Below are 27,570 nucleotides of genomic sequence, written 5' to 3'. Positions count from 1 at the left end.
TAGAACCTCCAGAAAGGAACACAGCCTGCTGACACCTTGACTTTAGTCCTGTGAGACCCATACCAGACTTCTGACCCACAGAAATGTAAGACAGTACGTTTGTTTGGTTTGAAGCCACTAATGTGCTAATTTGTTACAGCAGTGATAGGAAAGCAATACAGTGATCCTCACTATTTGGGGGAGGGGTCAGGCCTCCAGCTCTAGGATGGGCAAAGCCCTCAGGAAACTTGACCCCTGAATCTGTATTAGGTCACAGCAGCATGGAATTTAACCCTCTGCCTCTCAACCAATCTTATTTGATTCTCACCAGCAACCCCTTGATGCAGATAATAATACCCTATCCCTGAACCTCAGAGAAGTTAAATGTAAATTATTATAGCTAATGCCCAGTAAGTCCTTTCTCAATATCCAGCACCATGCATACATCATCTCATTTAATCCTCATAAACCTTCAGCAGACAGGAACTAATGCCTCAGCGTTATTCCCACTTAATAGAACAATTGTCAGAGAAGTTATGGAATTCAGCCCAGGTCATGGAGCTAAACATGGCTGATCTCTGTTTGAACCAAGGCTGTCTGCTTAACCATTCTGTCACCAGGTGTCATAAACCAGCCTTCCTGGAAAGCATTCTCTGAGATGGAAGGAGTGCCTTCATCCATCCTGAATCGTGAATCTGGGTGACACCCTACAGGATCCACTATACCAGGCCTCCTTGGGTGGGCTCTCAGCTCCAGTAAGGAGTTCAGAGTGAGGACAAGTCACAGAGCCACCAGGAATGGGAACTTGAGAGGCCTTCAGGGGTGGGAGCATTTAATCAGAGAAAGTGGGGTAAAGGCTATCCAGGTGGGAAGAGTGTGGACAAGAGTACAGAGGAATATGAGAGTTGGGAATGTTCTAGGGGTAGCAGGAGGGGGAGTTTGTATAGGGAGGGGCAAGGGAGATATTTAAGAGGTGTTGGTAGCCTTGAATGCCAGGGAAGTAAGGTGGGGCTCTCTTCTCAGAGTACCCAGGACGTGCCTTCCCCACCCAGGAACCCACGCTGGGGCTGTCTATATGGTCACTGGATGTTGAATTCCCACTGTCTCCCGCTAGGGACCATCTCCAGCCAGCTTCTCAGGTCTTGCTGTGAGGTTTACTACAGGAATGCTGATGCATGGGCCAGGATACCAGAGCTTGCCTGGGCCCCACTAGCTGTGTGACACTGGATAGATTACTGCCCCTCTCTGAGCCTCACTTCCAGCATCTGTGAAACGAAAGTCTTGAAGTAGGGGAGTCCGGGCAACTGGCCTCACCCCCATTTAGGTCACAGAGAGACCTTATGGCCCTTGGTGAAGAGGCTCTTCTCTAGCCCTTGTCTCCTGTCCCACCTGCACAGGCTGGGTCAGGGAGGAGGGTCTGGGAAGTGCAGAGTCCTGTACCAGAAGGTTCCATGGTTCCCACTCTTTCCCCTGCCAGTCCTTGGCAGACCCTGACCAGCTGGAATCTGTTAGCGCTCCCATTACCCAGAAAATTCTAACTTCTCCAGAACTATAAATAGCCCAAAAGAATATGTTTAAGCTCTGAGGGCCTTGGCCGGGGTGCAAATTGCGTGCTCAGTTTATGATTTTCTCTGTGTGAGTTTACTTTAAGAGGAAGGGTTTTCTCTCCTGCCATCCTCATTAGTGTCTCCAACCCCGGTCCTCCTAGGAGGCCTCAAGGGGCCTGTGAGTCCAACTGCGGGTCTGCTGGTGGGGCTCAGAGCGGACTGACCACCCTGCCCTGCTCTAGGGGGCAAGATGCAGAGCACCCACCTCGAGATATCTGCTCTCCAGAAGGCTGCACCAGGGCCCATTTTCTCCCAGTGTAGCCTGTGCATGGATATGGACAGTCAGCTTGGCCTTACAACAGCCCTGGGAAGCCCCCAGGTGACAGGACTTTAGCTTCCCAGAGAAAGAAGTAGAGACAGAGAGGGGCAGGGACTTATCCAGGGCCCCATGGTGTATCAGTGAGGGCGAAGGAGAAAGAACCAGATCTTTCCAGAAAGGTGGCAGAGCCCAGTGGTCAGAAAATGGAGTCTAGTGCCATCCTGCTTCCACTACTTATTCACTGTATGACCTTGCACAATTTACGAAACCCCTTGGGGACTCAGTTCCTCCATCTGTAATACAGGAATAATAATGCCCCTACTTCATAGGACTGTTAAGAGGATTAAATTAGTTATAGATGAAGCAGATAGAACAGTTCCTGGCAGGTAGAAAGCACTATAAGAGCTATTATTACTACAAAGAAATAGTATCTCTTATGAAAAGAATACACAAGACCCTCAAAGGTTTCAGCAGAAGGCATCTCTGGAGGAGGGATCCATCTCTCACTTGATGAACAAAGGCCGGGCCCTGTGCAGGAGAGGAGGGCTGGCGTTCACATGGGGCACGTGACTTCACGTCCCCAGGTTCACCCTCCTGCCACCTCCTCCAGGCTGTCTCCCTGGTTCCCCTCGTCACAGCTGAACAGGCCAGACTGTTCCCATGGTTTTGGGGGATGGAAGATGACCACTCACTGAGGGGCTACCATGTGCCGAGAGCTGTGTGTTCCAAACACTTTCTATTTGTTAGCTCCTGATGGCAAAAAATCCAGATGGGGAAGCAGGCAGCTTCTACAGGATACAGTTCTGCCCTGAAGGCCTAGTACATCTCCCCCTCCTCCAGCTCGCTGTCCTGACCCGACCAGGTTCAAACCCCTCAGTAAGCACAAGTACTAACAGTGAAACTTTCTGTCAAATTCCCTACCTTCTGGCCTCTGATCTGCAGGTCTGTGTGTGTCGCTGATTGGCTGTCTCTGGTGATGGACATGCACAGCAAGACAATAATCAGCCTAACTTCTCAGGTTTAGACTTACAGCTCCGCCCACCTCAAGGTGTCCCCTGGCCAAGGTCTGGCGATTCCCAGGGTGCCCGTGTGCCAAGCCCCCCATGTGGCCATTCTCTCACCCACACATCTCCCCAGTTTGGTGCACCACGAACGGGCCTTAATCACGATGGCCTGTGTAGCATCTGAGCCTACAGGGGTATTTATGTCTACACTTGCTTAGGCAGTCAGTGTACACACCTGTGAGTGAGTGAGTGAGTGAGTGAGTGAGTGAGTGAGTGAGTGTGTGTGTGTGTGTGTGTGTGTGTGTGTGTGTGTGTGTGTGTGTGTGTGTGTGTGTGTGTGTGTGTGTGTGTGTCTCTCTCTCTCTCTCTCTCTCTCTCTCTCTCTCTCTCTCTCTGGGGGCACCTGTTTATCCATCTGTGTGGATTTGGGTATAAATCTGTGACTCCTTCCTCGTCCTCGTCCTTCCCTCCTGCTGTGTTCCCTCCCCAGACTACCTGTCCTGCCCTGGTGGGAACTGGGCGCACCAACAGCCACCACCATCCTAGCACCATGGGGCTCCGGGTTAGCTCACATGCCTGCCTCCACCCTGCGCTGTCAGCTGAGGGAGCCAGGGATCTGATTTTAGTCATGTCTAGATTCTCAGGGCTTAGGACCCTGCTGGTGCATAGATGGGCCCTCGATAAATGTTGTTTAATTGAAATGAGATGCTTGTGTGTACATGCTGGCTTCTACCATGGACAGAACCAAAAGGACTGGGCACCTTCCGTATGCTTTCTCTCTCATGCCAGGCAATTCACCAAATGTTTGCTGAGTGGGGGCCAACTCTGAGCCAGCCCTGGGAGTGGGCTCCAGGGACACACAGGAGCCTGTGACCTGCTCTCTGCTCTTGGGCAGCTCCAAGGCAGTGGCCACGCAGGGACACGCATGCTTGCATCTAGATGTGTTTATTTGTCCACTTATTTACTGTCTGTCTCCCCAAGTTAGACTAGAAACTTCATGAGAACAGGGACCTTATCTGTCTTGGTTGCCCCAGTATCCCTAGCTCAGTACCTGGCACAGAATAGAAGTGTTCTATGAATACTCTTGGACAAATGAGTGAGGGGCCCTGGTGGCCCGGGGTTCTGTGGCTCCCATCACACACGGGAAGCAGAATACTGTCTGGTCTAAGGAAGAGTCCCATGCTACCACACCAACTCTGAGCCTCCCTGGGGGCTCTTGTGCAAAGGGAAAGCCAGGCCAGATCCTGGTCTATGGTTCCATGCCCCATCCTGCCACCTCCTACCCAAACCCTGCCCAGCCAGGCTGAGGGTCAGAAGTACAGCTAGAAAATTACCCTGTTGGCCTCGAGTGCATCCACTCTGGAAGACAAGACCCTCCAAGCTGAATAGGATCTCAGAGATGATCAAATTCATTGCCTTCATGAGAAGGAGACTGAAAGTCAGAGTGAGCCCATGAGGCAGAACTGGGACTTATCTACCCTCTTCCCCCCAGCCCAGTGCCTGGCCCAGACCAGCCTTGAGTCCACGTCTGTTGATTTTTTCAGATTCTGGAAAAAAGGACAGGATGAGAACCCAGGGAAGTTGGGGAGTTTGTATTTGGCATCTCACATGTTTCAGATAGCCTAGCACCTCTGCTCACTCCCTCAGTTAAGGCCCTTTATTGAAGCTGTTCCCCAAGATCTCCATCCAGAATTCCTACACATCTTGCTGCTGGAAAACAGCTTTCTCTTCTGACTGATGTTCATACTAGGTAACATACAGGCCTTGGTTTCCTTATCAATTATATGTGGCTGTTGAAATCAATCAGTCTCCCCAACTTTTCACCACCAAGAGCCCTTGTTGGTATCCTCCCTCTACAAAGCTCTCTCAGTTTGAGAGACACTGCTGTCACTGTGTGCTGGTGTCTAAACAGGTGCAATTTGGCCAGTGACCACATGCCATGTGATGCAGGTGGCAGCATCCTATCCACCAACCATGACCTAGAAATTCCTATGATATCACCTATAACCAATCAGGCTTCTGATTAGCTCACGCTAACCTGGGAGATCACATAGAGTTAATTTAATTCTAATTAACAGCAGAAGAAAAACCTTGGTGTTTTAGTGACATTTGTCACAGGTAATGGAAGACTGCCTGTAGGCTTTGTGAAATGTTCAAAACCACTCCTGGCAACCTACTGCAGCCTCTGCATGTGTCTAGCTGGGAACCACTGGCTGGATCATGTCTAAGGACCTTTTAGCTCTCTCTGAGCATCTTCTTGCATGCAGTAGGGGTCTTAACCTGAAGGAGTGAGGAGTGGTGGGAATGCAGGGCTGGGGTGGGGAGCCCTCCTGGAATCTAAAAGTCACACCATCTGGGTGGCCACCTATTCTGCTAATGTGTGGCCTGGGACTGGTCACATACCCATTCCTATCAGTGGGGGGACAGCTCCTTGTGCCAGAGCTGGAAAGGATGTTGGGAATCACTTGGTCCGGCTACCTTGTTTTACACGTGAGGAAACTGAGGCCAAGAGGGGGAAAGTGACTTGCCCAAGGTCACACAGCCAATGCTAGGCAGAGATGGGTTTGGAACTCGAATCTTCTGGCTCCCATTTCAGCAGAGGATGCTAAGATCCCAGATGTGGTGAAACTCTGGGATAGCCTACGCTGCCCCTGCTCACTCACATCGACAGCACGCTCACCACCTAAGCACAGAGCATCCAGAGGACATGGCCCTGACCTTGAGGAAGGGCCACCGGCCAGGTCCAGACACTTTGGCCCTTTCTCAGCACCTGGCAGTTGATATCTGGGTGTTTTTATATTGCTATCTATCCCCATTACACTTGCATAGCCCGCCCCCCTCCTCCAGCCCAGGAAAGGGAGCCCTCCACTTCCCACAGGGGCAGGTCCCCGAGGTTCCAGCTTCTGCGGAGGGAAGCCTGCCAGTCCTGCTCAGTGTCTCCATTCTGTGAATAGAGGATGGATGTGAACTCCTCCTCCCATCCAAAGGCCTTCTAATTATAGATGCAGCATAGGCTGTTAACATTTTGAACTTGATTTGAAAGAGCTACTGGCAGAACCTCTGGAGCTGGTCTCACTAAAGAGATGCAAATCTCCCCTCCACCTGCCTTCTTTTTGTTTTTTTGTTTTTTTTGTGGTACGGGGGCCTCTCACTGTTGTGGCCTCTCCCGTTGCGGAGCACAGGCTCCGGACGCGCAGGCTCAGCGGCCATGGCTCACGGGCCCAGCCGCTCCGCGGCATGTGGGATCTTCCCAGACCGGGGCACGAGCCCACGTCCCCTGCATCGGCAGGTGGACTCTCAACCACTGCGCCACCAGGGAAGCCCTCCACCTGCCTTCTTGTACAATGTGGCAACACAGGCCCAGACCCTGGTGGGTAGTGAGTTATATGTACTATTAAATTTGTTTCAAATGTTGTTTATTGAATTTTCTCCCCTGCAATATGCTGCTTTGTAGTTTGGCCCTGTTTGGGTTCCTTGTGTTGCTCATCCATTTTCCTTGCAATGGGCAGGAGATTAATGAGTATTTTTTGGAGTGAAAGAGGAGGAGAATGGAAAGTGGTTGACCCTCCCTCACACAAAAGGGGTAGGCAATTGTGCAAGTTTGTCTCAGGGTCCCCTTAAATATGTTCTGTGGGTAGAAGGCAGTGTAAACGGAGTGGACTGTGTTCTTTAGATCCAGGCTGAGGTAGTAGGCAGGCTCAGCAGGCCCGTGGGAACTCAGCAGAAAGGACTCTGGGACAGACAACCAGGGAAGTCGGCCTGGCCCCCATGTCTTCTTGCTGGAGGAGTAGGGATGGCTTAGGCAAGAAAGGGCCCTGGACCTGGGGTCACAGTACATGGGTTTAAGTGAGTCAAAGGTACTGGCTCACGGTGACCTGGCTTCATTCGTTCACCCATTCAACCCACAAACGCCTGTTGAGCATCTACCATAGGCCAGGTGCCGTGACAGGCCCTGGCCTCACTAACCATCACGCTAGACTAGGAGTGACCTAAGGTCCCCTTCAGCTCCTATATTCTTTAACTTTCCCCTGCCCTTCTACTTCCAGAGCAGGTTTCCCTGTTCCCTGTTCCTTTGTGACACTTTTCACAATTGTGATGAATTAAAACAAAATCAGAGGGCTTCCCTGGTGGCGCAGTGGTTGACAGTCCGCCTGCTGATGCAGGGGACGCGGGTTCGTGCCCCGGTCCGGGAAGATCCCACATGCCGCGGAGCGGCTGGGCCCTTGAGCCATGGCCGCTGAGCTGAGCCTGCGCGTCCGGAGCCTGTGCTCCGCAACTGGGGAGGCCACAACAGTGAGAGGCCCGCGTACAGCCAAAAAAAAAAAAAAAAAAAAAAAAAACCACAAAATCAGCTCTCATTCACTAGATTGTAAGTTCCATGAGGGTAAGGACTGGGTCTCTTTTCCTCAGCCCTACGGCCCTGGCCCTAGCATGGTGCCTCGACCACAGTCAGTGCTCAGTGCCTATGGGTCGAATTAATTCAGTCATTCAGGGAATGTTTTTGAAACACTACTATGTGTCTGATACTGTGATAGGCCAGGGGATACTCCGTGAGCAGAACAGAGCTTGTCCCTACTCTCATGGAGTTTACCCTCCAGTGGCAGGAGCGGGGTGAGGCACAAGATGAGGCTGTGGCATGAAAGGGCTCAGGCTGGGCCTCTCCCTACTTCCAGATGCTCTGCAGTGGCCTCCCCAGTCCTCTGGTGGCTCCTCTTCCCCTCTTCTCCCGTGCTGTGCCTAGAGTTTCAGGGCCACCAACGCAAGCTGAGTTAGGTGCCCAATGGCGCTTCAATGCCAGAAGCACACATGAGGAATGTGCTTCACTGTTTACAGAGCCCCTTGTCAGGCAAGCGTCTGCTCTTTGCCAAGCAGGGAGCCAGCCCTGGGCTGCTACACTCCCCCTGCCTACCGTTCTTGGTCACCGCCACTCCCAGCTCTGAGGGCTTAGGCAGTGGGAGCCTCACTTGTGATTTCCCAGGGAGAAAGAGTGACACGCGGTCCACGAGGCAAAGAGAACAGCTTGGACTGCATGCCAGCCACAGAGGCCTCTCCAATGCAGAGCAAACCTCACTGGACCTAGTTAGTGTGTCACTGATAAAGCAGCAACTGACAGTGGATGCATGTTGGGGAAGAGAAACTCTGCATAAGGCATGAGGAACAGAGGGCCAGAGAGATGAGAGGGAGAGAGGGACGGAGGCCACTTGTCACATCCATCCCCATCCCTGCTTCCCTGTGCCAAAGGGGTAATGCTCAGGGCCTGTGCGGCTGACTCATTCTGCCTGGCTCCCCTGGAAGACAGGTGGAGAAGGGCTGAAGGTTAGGCCTGGAAACCCTAAGTCTGTCCAACATGAGTAGGCTGTCAGTGACCTGAGGCTGCTCTGTACAGTTGTGCAGGCTGTGCACTGCACAACTCTAGAGGTGCCACTCATATGGCAGTCACTACAGCTTGTGTATATATTACATCAGCTTTTTGGCAGATGTCAGTAGAATGTCTTGAGAAAGGGGTGTTTCTTCCTAATTTGCACAAATATGCTATATAAATTTGACCCCTCAAGAGGTCTCCCTAGAGGAGCTCAGACACCTCCTAATAGTTCCCAAACAGATACCAAGACATTTCAGGAAGACCTGAGACACAGTGATTGTGGCCAAAAAAGGACATTTGGGATCAAGTTCAGGCCTTGTTCACTTAGCTGGTAAACTAAGCTGGTAAACCAAGCTGGGGTCCTCCTGGAGACTTCGATGGTAAAACCAAGTTTCTTTGCTCCTCTGTGTTGATGCCCTCGTCCCATCTGTAGCCCCTTTCTCTTCTCCAACCATTCCCTCCCCTGAGAGCCTCTCCTGAGCTCCAAGACGGCATCACAGGCTAATAAGGGCTTATTGAACACTCTTGAGAGGTATCTGTATCTTATCAGGAGGCTCTCAAGTCTAAACTCCCTGGAAATGTTCTTGCATGCTGGGTACATGCATAGTGGGCAGTCCCTGGAGAAGGGGGAGCAGGTGTGGGCAAGACTCTGGTCCTTACTGTTGTCCACGCCCCTTCACCCCGACAGACAGGGCTGACCCTTGGCTCAGGACAGACTGACCCATCCCCAGTGCTGGAGATAGGAGGAAGGAGACTCAGATTTTTAACTGCCCCCTTGGTGCTAGCCTGTGCCAGGCACTTTTTGTTCCTTGTCTCCTTTTGTTCTTATAACAGCCCTGCAGGGAAGGAATGACTTATCTAGAGAGAGAACCATCCTGGAGAGAGGCCAAAGCGAGGCTGGAGGGGTCAACTTGCCCTGAGTCACACTGTGGGAAAGGGGCCAACTGACTCCACAGTCCACTCTTTCCTCTAGACCTGGCTGCCTTGACTGCAGACAGGGCAGCAGTGACAGGGACCCCAATGTCCTGAGCACCCAATACATACCAGGCCCTGTAGTCAGTGCTTTTCTACACATTTGATGTTAAACATATGCTGGCAGTGGAGGCGGGAATGGCTAACAGGGGCTTTTGGAGGGAACTCTTAGGGGGCATTTGTATCTTATGTTACGAGGCTCCTGAAGTCCAAGGGCCTTTAAGGCTTGAAAGAATAAAGCTAATGTGGAATAACAGGTAGTGGGAGCGAGTGTTAGACTGGGGATTGTGCCAACATCCATCAAATACTGTATATCCTCTGGAAGAGAGAAAGCTGGTTACAGTGATGGTGATGGTGCTGCTGCCGCTGCTGGTGCTAATGATGCCTGGGAATGCTCGCAACATCGCGCACACAGGCCGGCCTCAGCTCTCAGTTAAGAGAAGGGAGCTTCCCGTGACAGCTTCACTCTCCCGCTTCTGCTCCCCCAGCACTGAGCCCTGTCAAATGCTCTGGCAGCTCCTGAGTACCTGGGAGGTGGGGATGATTCTGGCCACAGAGGATCAGGACATCTCTCGCAGGCCTTCTGGGTTCTACTCCCTTAGCAGACAGAACGAGGCATCCCTGCAAAGCCTGGGCTGGAAGCTTCGGGACTTTCTGGGCAAACACTGACAGCATATGGCCTCAATCACTCTGCATTAGGTTTCATGATTTCCCTAGTGGTTTTAAAAAGTGCCGAAGAACAGTGGCTCTAAAGTGCTGGGAAATCCCACACGGGGAGGGTCTTCACGAGCATTTAGAGGAGCGTGAGGGTAGAACATGGAGGGGGCGGCAGCGCAAGATGAGACTGGAGCGTGGGAAGGGTGCAGGTGGGCCGCCTCCCTACTTCCAGATGTTCTGCAGGCTGTTTTTGGTGAGCCTGTGTGTGTGCAAGGAGTGGTACCCACTCCTGATGTATGTCATGTGAGTAATACACGTGGGCCCTAGGTATACCAGATGTACAAATGTTTGCCCTGCGTGGAAGAGCAGGTTAGGGATAGGATTTTGGCTTTTGCTGTCCCAGTGTCTTGGTTTGAATGGTAGCTTATAGGCCACCCCCAACCCCCGCCAGCCCACTGCCCCATGCACGGTCTATGCAGCGTATGACTTTGGTGTGAGTGTGTCAGTGGTGTGACAGCTGTGGGGTAAGCTTAGCATCTGCATGTCAGACATTGGGCTGATCCTGGTCACAGAGCCTCAAGGGGGAATTTGACCACAGTGGCTTTGCGCGTGGCGTGCATGGCAAGGACATGCTGGGTCCACTTTGTGGGGTTGGACATATGAGGGGGGTGTGTGTGTGTGTACTGCAGAACCCAGCTCCTCTGGGGTGGTGGCTGGGAGGTGTGGGCCCAGGGCGGTGGCCTGCAGAGCCACAGGCTGACTATGTTGACAGTGATAATGTCCCAAGTGGGAACCAGATTGTGGGGGACAGAGGGCCCTGCAGGGGCTGATGGGGGGTGTTTACTAGAGTCCAAGCAAAATGTGGCACATTCATGACTTAGGGGACGCTTCTAAAGGACCTGGGAATTTGTTCAGTGAGATTTACTGATCATTCTCTGTGCAGGCCGGGGAGTGGACTGGGGTTAGGAGGCTGGCAGGATGGGGAAAAGGGACAAATCAGAAAGACCTGCCCTCCAGCAGCCTTCTGTCCAGTAGGACAGAATCATCCACAGTGTGCCACCAGAGTGGGTGTGCAGTGTCCTATGGATAGGCTGTGTCCCATAGGAAGAAAGCAAGTAGACTCTATGAGGAGATGGCAACTGAGCTGATCCTGTGTGGATGCACAGGCAGAATTTGGCCAGGAGGATAGAGAGCAAGGGCATTCCAGGGAAAGGACAGACTGAACCAAGGTAAAGAGGAGACACTGTACATGGGAGGGTGGGTGTGTCTCCAGGTTAAGGCAATCCATCTGGATTTTCCAGAGCACCACGGCTGAAGGGTAGCAGTGGGACAGGAGCCTGAAGGTCAGACTGGCCCAGCCAGGAAGGCTTCAAACTTTACCCTAAAGACAAAGGCAGGTGCTTGCTTCAGGCAGCACACATACTAAAAGTGGAATGATACAGAGAGGATTAGCATAGCCCCTCTGCAAGGAGGACATGCAAATTCGTGAAGTGTTCCATATTTTTCTATATACAGAAAGCCCTAAAGACTCCACACAAAAACTACTAGAACTGATAAACGAATTTAGCAAGGTAGCAGGATACAAGTTTAACTACAGAAATTGGTTGCATTTCTTTACACTAACTATGAAATATCAGGAAGGGAATATAAACTAACAATTCCTCTTAAAATCGCATCAAAAAATAAAATACTTAGGAATAAACTTCACTAGGAGGTGAAAGACATATGCTGAGAACTAGAAAACATTAATAAAGGAAATTGAAGATGATTCAAAGAAATGGAAAGATATCCCATGTTCTTGGATCGGAAGAATTAATATCGTTAAAATGGCCATACTACCCAAGGCAATCTACAGATTTAATGCGACCCCTATCAAATTACCCATTACACTTTTTACAGAACTAGAACAAATAATTCTAAAATTTATATGCAACCATAAAAGACACAGAATTGCCAAAGCAATCTTGAGGAAAAAAACAAAGCAGGAGGCTTAACCCTCCCAAGACTATAGACAATACTACAAAGTTACAGTAATCAAAACAGTGTGGTATTGGCACAAAAACAGACATATGGCTCAATGGAATAGAATACAGAGTCCAGAAATAAACCCATACACCTATGGACAATAAATCTTTTGACAAAGGAGGCAAGAATATACAATGAGGACAATGGACAGCCACATGTAAATCAATGAAATTAGAACACACCCTCACACCATACATAAAAATAAACTCAAAATGGCTTAAAGACTTAAATATAAGACATCATAAAACTCCTAGAAGAGAACATAGGCAAAACACTCTCTGACATAAATTGTACAAATGTTTTCTTAGGTCAGTCTACCAAGGCAATAGAAATAAAAGCAGAAATAAACAAATGGGACCTCATTGAGCTTATAAGCTTTTGCATAGCAAAGGAAACTATAACAAAACAAAAAGACAACCTACGGACTTGGAGAAAATATTTGCAAATGATGCAACTGACAGGGCTTAATTTCCAAAACATACAAACAGCTAATACAATTCATAACAACAAAAACCAACCCAATCAAAAAATGGGCAGAAGACCTAAACAGACATTTCTCCAAAGATGGCCAATAGGCACATGAAAAGATGATCATCATTGCTAATTATTACAGAAATGCAAATCAAAACTACAATGAGGTACCACCCCACACTGGTCAGAATGGCCATCATTAAAAAGTCTACAAATAGGGCTTCCCTGGTGGTGCAGTGGTTGAGAGTCTGCCTGCCAATGCAGGGGACACGGGTTCGTGACCCGGTCTGGGAAGATCCCACAAGCTGCGGAACGGCTGGGCCCGTGAGCCATGGCCGCTGAGCCTGCGTGTCCGGAGCCTGTGCTCCGCAACGGGAGAGGCCACAACAGTGAGAGGCCCGCGTAACACACACACACACACACACACACACACACACACACACACACAAGTCTACAAATAATAAATGGTGGAGAGGGTGTGGAGAAAAGGGAACCCTCTTACACTGTTGGTGGGAATGTAAATCAGTGTAGCCACTATGGAGAACAGTATGGAAGTTCCTCAAAAAATTAAAGAGTTGCCATGTGACCCAGCAGTTCCACTCCTGGTCATATACCCAGACAAAACTATAATTTGAGAAGATACATGCACCCCTACGTTCACAGAAGCACTATTTACAATAGTCAAGACACGGAAACAACCTAAATGTCCATCAACAGATGAATGGATAAAGAAGATGTGCTGCATACATACAATGGAATATCACTCAGCCATTAAAAAGAATGAAATAATGCCATTTGCAGCAACATCGTTGGACCTAGAGATTATCATACTAAGCAAAGTAAGTCAGAAAGAGAAAGACAAATACCATATATCACTTACAAGTGGAATCTAAAGTATGACACAAATGAACTTATCTATGACACAAACAGACTCGCAGACATAAAGAACAGACTTGTGGTTGCCAAGGGAGCGGGGAGTGGGGGAGGGATGGATTGGGAGTTTGGGATTAGCAGATGCAAACTGGTATATATAGGATGGATAAACAACAAGGTCCTACTGTAAAGCACAGGGAACTATATTCAATATTCTGTGATAAACCATAATGGAAAAGAATATGAAAAAGAATATATATATGTATAAGTGACTCATTTTGCTGTACAACAGAAATTAACACAACATTGTAAATCAACTATACTTCAATAAAATTAAAAAAAAAAGACAAAGGCAGGTCCCCGAGAGCAGGCAAGTGACTCTGTGTTTCAGCCTATTTTAGGAACCCCCTGCCCTGAAGGCAGGCACGTGGGCCACTCTTTTCTGTTTGAGAGAGGTTGCGAGTCCAGACTCAGGCAAATCCAGTGGCTTATCGATTGTGGAATCATTAAAAAAAAAAGTTATAGAATGAATGCAAAGAAAGGCCAGAAGTTGAAACCTGAGAGGCTTTTACTGCGGAACAAAAAGAAATGTAGGAGGGGGACTTTCCTAGTAGCACAGTGGTTAAGAATCCACCTGCCAGTGCAGGGGACACGGGTTCGATCCCTGGTCCAGGAAGATCTCACATGCCGCGGAGTGGCTAAGCCTGTGCGCCACAACTACAGAGCCTGTGCTCTAGAGCCCATGCACTGCAACTACTGAGCCCAGGTGCTGCAACTACTGAAGCTCACGCGCCTAGAGCCCGTGCTCCGCAACAAGAGAAGCCACTGCAATGAGAAGCCCACGCACCGCAATGAAGAGTAGCCCCCATTCGCCTCAACTAGAGAAAGCCCTCGCGCAGCAATGAAGACCCAACGCAGCCAAAAATAAGTTAAAAAAAAACCACGAAAGAAATGGAGGTGGGAAAGGCTGCCTCTACTGTCCACACTGTCCATCCTTCCCATCCCCCAACTCTATAAATTACTCAAGTCTTTTAAAGCTGGTTTCCTCTGGGCCTGGAGGTGTCTCAGACAAGTTCTCATAGAATGCATCACTATACATGATATGGGCCTGGGATGTGCTCTCCATTAAAGAACCTGAGGCCTCGGGGGGCAGGTTTGAAGGCAGCTCAGTTCAGACCTCCCAGCAGGAAGGGATGAGGTGGCTGAAGGCCTGGGTCAAAGCCTGTCTGGGGTTGCAGGCCTGGGGGAAAAGAGGGGAGCAAGCCCTCAGAGGGAGATGGGGCAGGAGGGGTTTGTCCTGGCAGCACTTGCCTGGGGAGGGGCTCAGCCTCCGGTTTGAGAGAGGGGAAGGCTGAGATGCTCAGAGTTGTGTAACCTTGACATGACTGTGTCCTTGTGTGTAAAATGGCACTGGCGACATCTAACCGTGATACAGATGGGTGTCATGGTGATGACTGGGTGCTCTATCCACACCACCACCTGGGAAACTGACACTTTCCCTCAGCTCCCAGACAGATGTCTGGTTGCCCTATAGTTTGACACCACTTCCTAATTCAGCTCTCACGGTTGGAGCACCCCTTTGGCCATGCTTAAGGTTTCATTTTGGTGGGGGGCCACGAGGCTCACTCTGGGTTTGCCCACAGAAGGGGCAGGTCAGTGGGCTCTGGAACTTGACTACTGGGTTCAGGTCCTGGCTCTGACACTTATGGGACCTTGGGCAACTTCTTCCTTTTCAGCATTATTGGGGTAGAATTCACAAACTCTGTGCAAGTTATTAACCTCTCTGTGTCTCCGTTTCCCTATCTCCAAAAACGGGGATTATAATAGTACTTTCTTCCAAGGGTAGGGGTGACGATTAAATAAATTATTACATGTAATGTTCTTAGAACAGTGTCTGGCCCAGAGGAACTGCTATAAATGCTTTAGGCATTTGATTATTTCCCGCGGCCGAATTTGAGCCCAAGCCCACTGCAGATGGAAGAAAAGAAATTTAAGATTTACCCACTCTGTGCCAGTTTGGTAGTGTACCCTGTTTCATCCTTATACCATCCTAGGAGGAACTCCACGTGCGAGGTGAGCACAGTGCGGCTCAAGAGGTGATCCTGCTGGCGAGCATGTCACCCCGCTGGCGAGCGGCAGAGCTGAGATTCAAACTCAGGTTTCCTGACTCAAACCTCATGCTCTTCCCCCTCTGCCAGCAGCCTCCACTGAACCATGGGGAGTGATGGGAACCAGCATCTGCTGCACACCTACTGCATGCTGGGTCCCTAACCTGTGATGTCACCGTCTCCCCACACAGGGTGTGGAGGTCAAGTGAGGCAGCGTTCCGTCACGGCCCTGCTCAGGACTGCAGTGACTCCCTCTTGCCTGCTGAGTTCAGCACCAGTGCCCACCTGGCTGCCGGGTCCAGCCTGCTCTGCTTTCACTCTTTCCTTTGGATTCCCTACACCCCTGCTCACTGGGGCCACCTGTGCTGAGGGCTGGAGCACCTGGGCCCCGCTCCCCTGGGCCGGTCTCAGGGAGTGAACACTCCTCAGAACTTTTAGGAGAGGGGAGAACAATTACTTCGTAGTGTTTTTGGAGAGAACTTTTGAGATTGTTTTTTTCATTTACCCCCATTGTTAGTCTTCCTATTAGCCTCACCTTAAAGTAATTTATTCATGACCTTTTTCTGCAACATTTTGCATTTTCCAGACATCTTCTGTCAGGAGTCCCTTCCCCTCCTGGGGTCCGTAATCACTCTTGCAGATGGAATTACTGGTGCTAAGGACTAAGCGGGGAGATGGCTGGGGAAGGGCCAGGCTAGGTGGGGCTTTGGGGCTTCAGGGCAGGGGTAGCAGGTGGGGAGTGGGCTCTTCCTTTGGTCCAGACCCACAGCCTTGGCGAGGGAGTTAGTCTGCGGCCTGGACCCCACTGCTCTCCCTCACGCCTCCGGGTGCACACACCTGGCACTGCTTCTAGCCTTCCCAGCAACGTGTCTCATCTCAGCTTCACCCCAGACCGAGGATACAGGGAGCAGGGTTTGTGCCCCATTTTGCGGAAGATGAAGTTAGGCACAGAGAGGTGAAGGGACGTGGGTAAAGTCGAACAGTGAGTAGACGGCTGATCCAGGGTTGGGGCCCGGGTCTGACTCCCGGCTGGCCTCTGCTCAGCACTGACTACCCCGCACGGCCGTCCTGAGGCGAGCTTGGTCTTGGAGCCATAAGCCCTGGGTTCTAGGCCCAGTTCGAGGTCCTGGTAGGTCAGGTCTTATAACTGCTCTGAACTGCAGTTTCCTCATCTGTGAGATACAGCTAACAATACTCGCCCTGCTTTCCTCACAGGAGAGCTGTGAGGACTTAACAAGCTTAGGTGTGAGACAGCTAGCTGGGTAAACTGTAAAGTGCTGTGCCACGGTAAGGGAGGGAGACTGAGGGTCCCAGCCACCTCCCCTTGAAGACAAAGGGCGGGAAGTCACTAGGTTCCAACTGAGGAGTAAGGTAGCTAGCGTTGTCCCCTCTCCTGGGAAAAGGCCTGAGAGAGTGTCAAAGCTGGCTACTTACCACAGATCCACAGCCCTCTCCTCTCCAGACAACTTCTGTTTGTGGCTCAAAGGGTAGGCTCTGGATTCAAACAGCTATAGGCTCAGCTCCTGGTGACCACGGACCAATTAGGGAAAGTTACTTCAGCTCTCTGAGCCTCAGTTTCCTCATCTGCAAAGTGGGGATCCTCACAGCCTCTACTTACAGGGTTGCCGCGAGGATTAAGTAAAAATAACGTATGAAAAACAGAGAGCCTGGCCTAGGGCCCGCCACGGTTCCTCAGTGCTCCGAACGTGGGCCACTGTCACCCTCACTCGGCCATCCACTTCCTCCAGACCTTTCAGGGAAGCTCCTCTGACTCGTGGCCCCACCCCACGTTGTACAGTCTGCGGGGCGGCCAGGACTGGGAGTTGAAAAGGGAAGAAACACCATCATCGCCAGAGACTTGGACAAAAGGAAAACTGGGAGTGTTTAAAGCATGGACACCTCAGACCTGCCCCAAGAGCTTCTTCTGCTGTATGGAGAGAGCTGCAGGGACCAGGCCTGAGACCCAAGCCCCGGCTCCGGACCCCAGTGATGAGGGCAGTGATAAAGACGTGAGGAGCACGGCCGGGAGAGGGTGGTGTGACAGGGGGACCATTTATTTTTTAGAACCGAAGAGTCAGCAATTTTCCCTAATAAAGCTACAAACCATGGAGTCCCAGAGCGGGAAGGCTGGACTCAGCCTTTGTGACATAAAACCAATTTTCCCTATTTTGCTCTGTGGATTAATTGCCAACATGATTTAACACTCTGGTGACACCCCTATCCCTCTCTGCCCTGGGAAAAATCAGTAGGTGTCTGCCGTGGGGACAGCGAACTCATGAGATGGAGGTGAAGGTGGAAAAAGAATCTGACTGGGAGCTATGTCACTCGCTTCACGTCCCAGTTCTGCCAATGATTTGCTGTGTGACCTAAGTCACTTTCCCTGTCTGGACCTTGGTTGCCTCCTTGCAAAATGAGAGGGTGCACCAGAGAAGCACGGAGTGTTCTTCCGAGTCTGCCACTGTAAAGGGTAATTCTCATTTTGTGCTCACACAGACCAGGAAGGGCAGGCATTATTAACCCATTTAACAGATGGGAAAGTAAGGCTCAAAGAGGCTGAGTACGTTGCCTAAGGTCACACAGCTACAGAGCGGAAGACTTGGGATTCCAATCCAGGCCTGTCTGACCCCAAAGTCCATGACCTTTACCTCCAGGAAACACAAGGAACCTTGACAATCAGTTATTGAACATTCAGTACATGCCAGGCTTTTTCCTAAGCACTGTGCATATTTCATCTAATTCAATCCAAAGAATAACACTAGAATGTAGTGCCATTATTTCCTGTTTTACAGATGAAAAACTAAGACTTGAGAAGCATAAGTAACTGGGCCAAGGCCATTCAGCAGAAGACGACGGAGCTGGGATTTGAGTACCGGACTATGTATGTGTGTGTATGTGTTTATATTTTTGGATCATTTCTGCTACTTTGCACTACCTGTGCTCCCCTGCTCACACGGGCATGGCAGCTAGAGAGTGAATTCCTCATCCCCAGCACAGCACCCAGGAAAATCTTTTACTATACTAATTAGGAAGCTAGTCAACGGTGGGGTGGTTAGGGGATGAGAAGCTGGTTTTCTAGGCATGGGGCTAACAGTCTGACCTCAGTGTGATGAAGAACGAAACAATTAGAACAGGAAATGCACACACATTATATACGTCACCTGGCTCTAATTTTCAGTCCACATTCTCTTCTGGCCCCGCAGCTGCCCTCTCTCCCTAGTTTCAGCTCAAGAGCCACACAAGAGGCAGACATGCGCTTTGCCCAGCTGGTGCGGGGGTGTGTGTGTGCTGGGGGAGGGTGACGTCTTCAAAGGCCATAGGAAACCTTGGAGGAAAATTCAGTCACTGCTCCACTGTAACTGTCATCCCCCTCCCGCCTTCACTGGCCTGAGCAGCTGAGGTTTGCCTGTGACCTACCGACAGCAGGGAGAGAGGAGAGAAAAATGGGTACACTAGTTTGTTCATTTGGGTGATGGAGTGCCCGTTTCCCTCACCAGTATGCAAGGTTCAATAACGTCAGACAGGGCTGCAAAAAATTGCAGCATAAATAGATGAGCCCTTTAAGGTAATAGAAATTCTGTCATCCGGGGAGAAATACAGGCCCCGAATCCCATGGGAGGGGACACCAGGCCCCCCGCCCCCCCGCCTCCCACACTCCCCATCCCCCTTATAGCCGGAGCTGAAAGGGAGCATCTGTGCTGAGGAACAACCGGAGGGCCCCCTATCTCCCGGCCACACGGGCTCAATGCGTCAATGCGGGGAGGAGGTCTGGGAAATCAAGTCTTTGTAGCACCGGCAGTGACCTCACAGGCTGTTCACTCCAGGTGCCAAGGCGGCAACAATTAGTTTTAGAGCAGTGGAGGAGCCTTCATCAGGCTGGCCACGTAGGTGAGGCCTTAATTAAGGAAAGCTGGCCAGCAGAGGAATGTGGAGGGGCTGAGAAACTGGCCTTCTCCCCGCTGTGATGAGAAAGTCTGTTCTTCATTCTGTGGCTGCTCTTGGGAACCCTGGAGCCCTTGGGAACCCTGCAGCTCCCAGCCAGGAGGAAGTTTCAACTAACTCTGCTCTCTTCCCCTCGCCCCTATTTCCACCTGTACCCCCAAACAGGGGACTCAGGCCTGGACCAGTCAGCCTCTTCAGGTAGGGGACCCCTTGGGTACATGACAACAGCGACAATAGCAGTGGCAGCATCCCCAACAATAATGATAATAACAGCTAACACTTGTTGAACGATGACTAATATACCAGGTATTCTAGTTATTTTATATGTATGAATTAATTTAATCAGCCCAATAATTCACTGGACTTTATTATTATTACCCTTTCACGTATGAGACAACAGAGGCACAGGAAGGTTATATCTTGCCCGAGGTCACACAACTAACAAGAAGCAAAGCTGGTACATGAAAGCAGGGAATCTGGCTCTAGAGTCTCTGGCTAACACCACTATATAGAATTGCGTAAGGTAGAAACTCATACCATTTGCCCATAGAACCTGGAGATGATGCTGGGGGACAGCTGCTCTAGTCCCACTGCAGCTGCCTGTTTATCTGAAATGCAGAGAAACCAGTGGGTAGATTTAAGCTCCCGCCCTGCTGGCAAGGCCCTTCGGAAATGCCATGAGTTTCCTTCCTATAAAGGTCAGTTCTGGAAACTTCTGCTAAGGGCATTCATTGCTCTTCCCAAGACTTTTATTCATTTCAAAGTGTCCTGAGCAAGATATTCAAATGGTAGCCACGTGGTGGGGGAAGGCAGTAGGAGGGAAACAGACGCTGAGCCGTGTGCTGTGGGAACAGAGGAGATGAAAGGGTTAATTCTAAAGTGAGGAATATTCAGGGAACACTTCATGGAAGAGGCAGCCTTTGACTTTAGCCTGAAAGGCTGACAAGGATTTTCATAGACTGAGATAAAGACAGTGGGGAGGGCCATTCTAGGAAGAGGGAAAAGCTTGAGAAACAGCACAGGCAGAGGCCCAAAGCAGACGCTGTGTCTGGGGAAAAGCGGATATGTGTGGCCACAGCACAGGTTTGTGGCAGGTAGCAGGGGATAAGGTTAGGGTGGACTAACTAGTTTTAAGGGCAGGTTACAAAGGACTGGGGTTTGAGCTTTCTTTGGTGGGTAATGAGAAGCCATGGAGAGGGGTGATGGGACCCCAACTTCCAAGTGGATGGATAGCTCCACTTAGTCCCCTCAACCACAATACCCTCCCCTCACTTCCTGAATCATCCCTCACTCGGACACTCGCAGGACTCTGCCAGCTTGAGACCCCTGTCATGTGACCCTCACTCTGCCTTCCCCTACCCCTGTTCACCCTGGTGCTCTGGCTGGTAAGGAACCTGGGTTCTCACAGGGCAAGAGCAACCTTGCAGCAGAAGCTCGTGGGAACTGTCCAAGGTGCTGAACCGATGCCACGCCCAGTTTTAAGTACTCCCATTTTAATGATTGGCTCCCGCACCATTGTTTCTGTTGGACAGAGAATTTCATTCCCATCTTATAGATGAGAAATGGAAGCCCCAAGAGTTAGAAGAACCAGAGCTAGGAACTTGGTTTCTTGCCTTTCAGCCCAGGGCTCTTTTCTCGCACTCAGCAGCCCCAATGTAGTCCCGCATTGCATACCCGAAGTGATTCCATTGCTGCTGCCAAGCTAACATGTAAAATGCCCAGACTCTCTTCCCACTTCCATCCCTATGTTCATTTCCCCAAACACTGACAGGTATGTCCTCCCCACAGCGCCTCCTGACACTGACCACTGAGGGCGATCCACAGGTGCTTGGGTGGATCTGCCTGGAACAGCAACCGTGCACGTTTATGGCTTTATTGCATCGGGAATCCCCGGGCATAACTCATCCTGGCACTCTCCTTGGAAGGGAGTGCCGGGCTTGAGGGAAGCAGAGTTCTCCCACACTGTCACATTTCACCAGCAATTACTGCCCTTTTACTGGGCATCTAGTGTTCCAGGCCCTGAACTTTCCATTTGAAGTTTCTCACTCTCATGGCTGAGTCTCCTCTTAACAGATGAGGAAATTCAGACTTAGGCAGGATAAGTGACTTTTCAGTAGGGACAGTGGGGATTGGAAGGCCACGATCTGAACCCAGATTTGTGTGGTTCCATGGTGACCCATCAGTCAAAGTCTATCATCTAATAGATGAGAGCTGTGGTGGCTCCCACCACTACTGGCTTTGTGATCATGGGCAAGTCACTTATCCTGTTTGAACTTCAAGCCCCTCATTCTCAGGCCGAGGCATGTGAAAGGGCACCTCTGTAGGGCTCCTGTGAGGAACAGAGATGAAGCATGTGGCAAGGACTCAGTAAGTGTTTGCTGCTAATGTGAATATGACTATTATTGGGCACAAGCTCTTAGAAGGCTGGATGGGCATCTGATTAGCCTTTCCATACCCTCAGCAGCTCCCCCAAGTTCTTGGCAGAGAAAATATCCAGTGTCCTGGGAAGGAAGGAGAAAGAGTGGGAGGGTTAGAACACCCTGAGTGTCAGGTGGGCTTGCTTCTGCCCCATATTCTTATGGCCTCGGGGGGGTGGGGACCACCTGGCTGGATCAGGCATGCCACTGGGCTCCCAGGGGTAGTTCAGTACTCCTCATGGTTATGTTGAGGCTGAGGCCATTCTCAGTCCTCAGACTCTGAGAGACCCTGTTTTCACAAATGTATCCCAACATCCTCCCTAAAGAGCCCTTGGCAGGAAGAGCTCTGATGGGAGAGGACAGCTGGGCATAGGCCTCACATCCATTACCATGTTGGCTACTCACATCCAGTAGCAGACAGGACTGATGTGACTCTCACCTTACAGATGAGGACACTGAGGCCCAGCAAGGTAAAGCGACATGTCCAAGGTTACTGAGCTGAGGCTCAAGGTCTCCAAACTCTCAGAAAAGGGTTCTTTTAATTAGTCTCAAATTAATTGCCCACCCTAAAACTCCTTCAAGGAAAAAGGCAGGTGCATAAATTCACAAACCACCTAACAAATAAAGGCAATGCTAATTATCACTGACTGCAGGACATTTGGGGGAGGGTCTCAGCCAAGTCTGCTTTCTAACGGCTCTGATCTCCCACCCTGACCAGAGCTGGCTAACTGCAGGAAGTTACATTCATTCAGAAGCTGGCGCGAGGGCAATGGTTTGGTTTCCCCCTCGGAACCTGGTGTGTGCAGGAATGAGCCACGCTGGATGAGAGCAACTGACTATTCTGTAATCACCTCAAGCAGCCACTGCTCAACACCCGACAGTGCCCCAAAAGAAACTTTCCAGGTAAAATGAGGCTTGGCGGGAGGAGATGGACGGGAATTCACAGGGTCTCACCAGGGCCGCTTCGCTCACAATCTGTCTTATTTAGCCCTGAGCCCCAGGCAGGTGGGACTCCACTTCAAGATGATTCCTACAAGTGCCAAGTCCCCCAAAGTTCAAGAGCAGGAAGTCATTTGCATCCCAGATGGAAGGAAGAGACGCAGGGGCCTGGCCTCCAGATTCCTGGAGCCATGGCCTGGGGGCAGTGGGCCCACAGACACTAGCCTCTCTAGGACCATCCCCAACCTTCACCCACCCAGGGCCTGGATTTCCCCTTCTTTTGAGGAGCAGTGCTTGAGGCAGGCAGCTGGGGGTGAAGAAGGGGGAACAGGGAGGCCCATAGACAATGTATACAATCAGACTGTAACAACCTCAGTGATGCCCCCTTCCCCTGGCCAATACACACACACACACCCACTTGCTCCTACTTTCTCTCATTTCCTCCAGAAGGGTGTGTTTCCTGACTTGGTCCGTAGGGTCTGCATAGCAGATCATCTTAGAAATCAGTCAGTTCATCTCCCCCTGCACACTCGCGATTTACAGATGAGGAAACTAGGACCCTGAGAGCGGAAGCCACTTGCCCTAAGTCAGAACTACCCTGGTAGCCAAGCTAGGACTGGGGTCTGGATGTCCCCCGAGAAGTCCTGTGTGGTCACTTCATTTTGGCTTCAGTCACCTGATCACTTGACTAGGTGAGACTTTTAATCCCAAACAACCATTCGCTCCTACCCAAACCCCAAACCTCGGGCACTCCATTTTTCTATGGAAGTTATGGACCAAGCTCACACCAATAAAGGTAAATTAGAGAGGAAATTTGCAGGAGGGACAGATCTTTTTCTCTTTTGAAGATGCCACTGGAGTCACCTTCACCCAGTTTTATCTGCATTGGGGAGGGGGAAGAAGGAGCTGAACAGAGTTTTGTTGTATAGACCAGGGGCAACCTGCCCACAAAAGACACTGTCACCAGGCAAACCTGTACTCTTACATCATGACAAGGGCTTCCTTCCAGTGGATCGCCACCTTGGCAGCACACTGGCCACAACCAGACCACACTCAGACCAAATATATCAGCATCTCCAGGAGAGGGCAGGGGCATCAGTGTTTGTAGAGCTCCCCAGGTGATTCCAATGGGCAGCCCAAGTTGAGCACCATCCTCTTCCTACTCAAAGTGGGGCTACTGACCAGTAGCGCTGGCATCACCTGGGAGCTTGATTAGAAGCACAGAACCGGGACTTCCCCAGTGGTCCAGTGGGTAAGACTCCACGCTCCTAATGCAAGGGGCCCAGGTTCAATCCCTGGTCGGGGAACTAGATCCCGCGTGCATGCCGCAACTAAGAGTTCGCGTGCCACAGAGTTCGCATGCCGCAACTAAGAAGTCCGCATGCTGCAACGAAGAGCCCGTGTGCTGCAACTAAGACCCGGCACAGCCAAAATAAATAAATAAACAAATAAATAAAAAATAAATATTTGAAGGAAAAAAAAAAAGAAATGCAGAACCGTAGGCACCTCCTCAGATCTACCGGATCAGAACCTGCACTTTATCAAGGTCTGCTGGTGGTTTCTGAGTTCACTAAAGTCTGAGAAGCACTGAGGCAAGGTACTCCATACAGTATAGCCCATCTCTACACCTGACAGCAACCTTGCAAGGCAGGTGTTCCATTCCACAGGTGAGGAAACTGATCCTGAGAAAGGTTAACTCACTGGCCCAAGGTCACACAGTTGGTGAGTAGGACAGCCAGGATGTGACCCTGGGCTGGTTGCAAAGGCCACTCTTTGTACTACACAAACCACTTCTTATAGCACCATAAAAAATCTGGCCACGGGGGTCCCCTGAATGTTTGGGTCCTCAGACCCACTGGGCATGCCCCGCCATTGAACAGGATTCCACTTCCAATGTCAAGTTCCCAGGAATCAAACCTCATAAAGACCTGCATAATTCATGAGGAAATACAAATAGTAAACAAACACGTGGGGGAAAGGTTTACTCTCCCTAGTAATCAGAGAAATGCAAATTAGAGCAATACTGAGGAGCCATTTTCTACCTATATAATTAGCTAAAATTAAGAAAAGAAAAGAATGTTAGCAGAGTTGGTTTGAAATAGGTACATTCATACATGGCTGGTGGAGGCGTAGCTTTATATAACCCTTGAGGAAAGTAATAGGGCCACATCCATCAGGAGCCATAAATACATTATGCCCACCAACCCTGGGAAGTCACCCTAAGGAAATAACTCAATAGGAGGGGAAATGGCGTTTGTAGAAAGATGCTCATTGCAACATTTGTTGTGAACGTTGGAAACAAATCAGTATTCAGCAGTAAGGGAATGGCTGAGTCAGCAGGGGGGCCATCAGCTCCTGCAGTGTCATGCAGCCATTTAAAATGATAATTAAGAAGCCCAAGCAGCAAATATGGGAAAAAAGAAAGCAAAATACAAAACGCTGGGCTTATTACGTGCTCTGTGGTTATCATGATGGAAAAATATTGTGTGCGTAGGATATGGACGCAATATCCAAACCAGTTGTCTTCTTTGTCCAAACACCAAAGAAGACAACTGGTGTTTCAGGGTGAGGGGACAACGGAAAGACACCTTCCTTCCATTACTTTTACAGTTACAAACCCCAATAGAATTGGCCTTTAAGAACAGCCTAGGCAGCTCTCTAGTCATGGACTCTATCTCTGAGTGGCACATGGAGACACCCTCATTCTGCATCCATGGGCACAGGGCCACACTCCCTGATTCTACCTGGAAGTGGGAGGAGCTGGCCCCTCCTTTCCTGTGTAGGGGTGGGGGTGGGCGGAGAGGCCACGGGAGTCCCCTCCCATCTTACCATGAAGCCTGGGGCACAGGTGCAGCTCCCAGTGACGCTGTGGCAGTTGGCGCCGTTCTGACAGGTGCAAGGCAGCTGGCAGCCAGCGCCATAGTACCCAGCAGGGCAGGATTCATTGCAGTGGTGGCCAGACCACCCCGGCTGGCAGGTGCAAGCTCCAGTTACCGGGTGGCAGCTGAGCAGATGAGAGAAGGATGAGAGGACAGTCTGGTCAGGAATGTGGCCATATTCCACCCTCTGCCCACCCCACGTCTGGTCTGCCCAGGGCTGCAGGATCGAAGGACCTCTGAAGTTAAATTTCTTTCCTTTTTTTTTTGGCAAGTATTTTCCCCCAGTTGTGAGTTGTTTATTTATTTATTTATTTATATTTGCAGCAAGTGGGATCTTCTGTTATGGCACGTGGGATCTTTCGTTGCAGCGTGGCCTTCTCTCTAGTTGTGGTGCGTGGGCTCCAGAGCGGGTGGGCTCTGTAGTTGTGGCACGCGGGCTCAGCTGCCCCACAGCATGTGGGATCTTAGTTCCCCAACCAGGGATCGAGCCCCCATCCCCTGCATTGGAAGGCAGATTCTTAACAACTGGACTACCAGGGAAGTTCTGAGGTTAAATTTCTTAATGTATTATTTGTTTGCCAGACGATGCCAAGATTACATGGTCTTATTACATGTTTCTTATTAGCCCCAAGAAACTGAGGCTCAGAGTTGTTATATAATTTGTCTAAAGTTACATAGCAAGGAAGTAGCAAAATCAGGATTAGACACAGGTCTCCTGACTCCCAAACAAGTGCTCTTTATAATACAAATACACAGAGACCAAAGCAGGAGGCAGCCTCTTCCCTTATGGACTGGGAGGTCCAGCGCTTCACCCACTCTGCACCCAAGGCAGATGCCCAGTATGTGGGCAGGCACAAGAGGGCTGCAGTGAGACCCAGTTACTCTGCATATTGTAGGTACTCAAGGAACATTTGTTGAGTTAAAATGGAACCTTGGGGTAGATATGTCCTCCCCTCTATGGCAATGTCTATATTGGAGAGAATACCCTCCATCCATGCATTGCTAGGGCTCTTTAAGAGCGAGCAAGATCATCTCCATCCCCTCTCTGGCGAGCCCAGCAAAAGAACCATTTGGCTGGAGGCAGGGGCTGCCTGGCATGACCTCTAGAGAGTCAGGCAAACTCTGGCTGGCAGAGGTCTGATCCAACAGCCAATATGCATCCATGATCTTGGGTGTGGTGACCATTTTCTTCTCAGAGCTTCTGTGGGGAGTGTAATTGACTGACGGCCCTAGCTACTGTGTCTGAAATCCATCACTACATTTTCTCAGAGGTCACACTTCCCCTGGGCTGCTCTCAGCTAGAGCACAGCAGGGATATTAAGGTCAACACATTCTTGGCAAATCTGGGACTCCTCTGACGGACAAGTTTGGCTTAAAGACTCCCCATCTCACCAAACTTTCTTAGAACTGTGCTTCAGTCTAAAACTTTCCAATCAACCTTCCTTCCTTCTCTCTTTCCTTCACACAGGTCAGACCTGCATTGCAGTCTCATGCTCCCCTAGCCTCCTCAGCCCCTTCCCCATTTTCCCTCATAGCTGTGTCCCTAGTAAATCTCTTGCTCTCGGCATCTGCTTCTGGGAGAACTCAGACACTAACACTCCAGAGAAGACGCTGGATGTCAGAGACAAGCTTCTTGGATTCCCTGCTTCCTTGCCCTGGAGTCCAACTCAAGGGATACGGTCCAATGGCGCATGCTCTGGGCTGGCAAGAGAAGCCTATGTACAAATCTTGGTTCTGCTAAGTTCCAAGGATATGGCCTTTGTCTCCCTGGGTCATTGGTGGATCCCCAGTGCCTGGCTCATAGTCACTGCCCAATTAAATATTTGGGAATGAACAGTACTTTCACAACGAGTAATTATTTTCTGTCTGTTGACTTGTTTATCACCTGTCTCCCCACCAGGTGGCAGCTCCATGGGGGAGGGCCCTTTGCCTGTCTATTTCACTTCTGTATTGTACCCCAATGGCCAGCAGGGTCCCTGGCACCATGAAGATACCAATACATATTTGCCAAATGAAGTAATGGACAAACTAATTGTGTGAAGCCCAGCCAGTTTCCGGGAGCCCTGACTTTCTCATGGA

General features: G+C 50.3%; 1 protein-coding gene and 1 non-coding gene across 22 annotated transcripts in view; one reads left to right on the top strand and one right to left on the bottom strand.

Annotated features, from left to right (window-relative positions):
- The window catches only part of MEGF11 (multiple EGF like domains 11), a 431,740-nt gene that overhangs the window by 49,352 nt on the left and 354,818 nt on the right, over nucleotides 1-27,570 (bottom strand). For all 21 annotated transcript variants that reach the window (XR_009562966.1, XR_009562967.1, XR_009562969.1 and 18 more), the window contains one exon: nucleotides 25,442-25,616. Coding sequence is in view for 17 of the 21 variants with exons in the window: in XM_060294090.2 (XP_060150073.1) it covers nucleotides 25,442-25,616 (175 nt within the window). In the remaining 4 variants the exon portion in view is untranslated. The remainder of the gene's footprint in view (nucleotides 1-25,441; nucleotides 25,617-27,570) is intronic.
- On the top strand, nucleotides 11,238-11,345 carry LOC115862953 (U6 spliceosomal RNA). Its single transcript, XR_004043316.1, has one exon. It is a non-coding gene; the product is annotated as a U6 spliceosomal RNA (small nuclear RNA).

This window comes from Globicephala melas, chromosome 2 (genome assembly GCF_963455315.2).
Source record: "Globicephala melas chromosome 2, mGloMel1.2, whole genome shotgun sequence".
Classification (NCBI taxonomy): domain Eukaryota; kingdom Metazoa; phylum Chordata; class Mammalia; order Artiodactyla; family Delphinidae; genus Globicephala; species Globicephala melas.
Note: the sequence above shows the minus strand (reverse complement) of the source record. Positions and strands in the feature narration are given on the sequence as shown.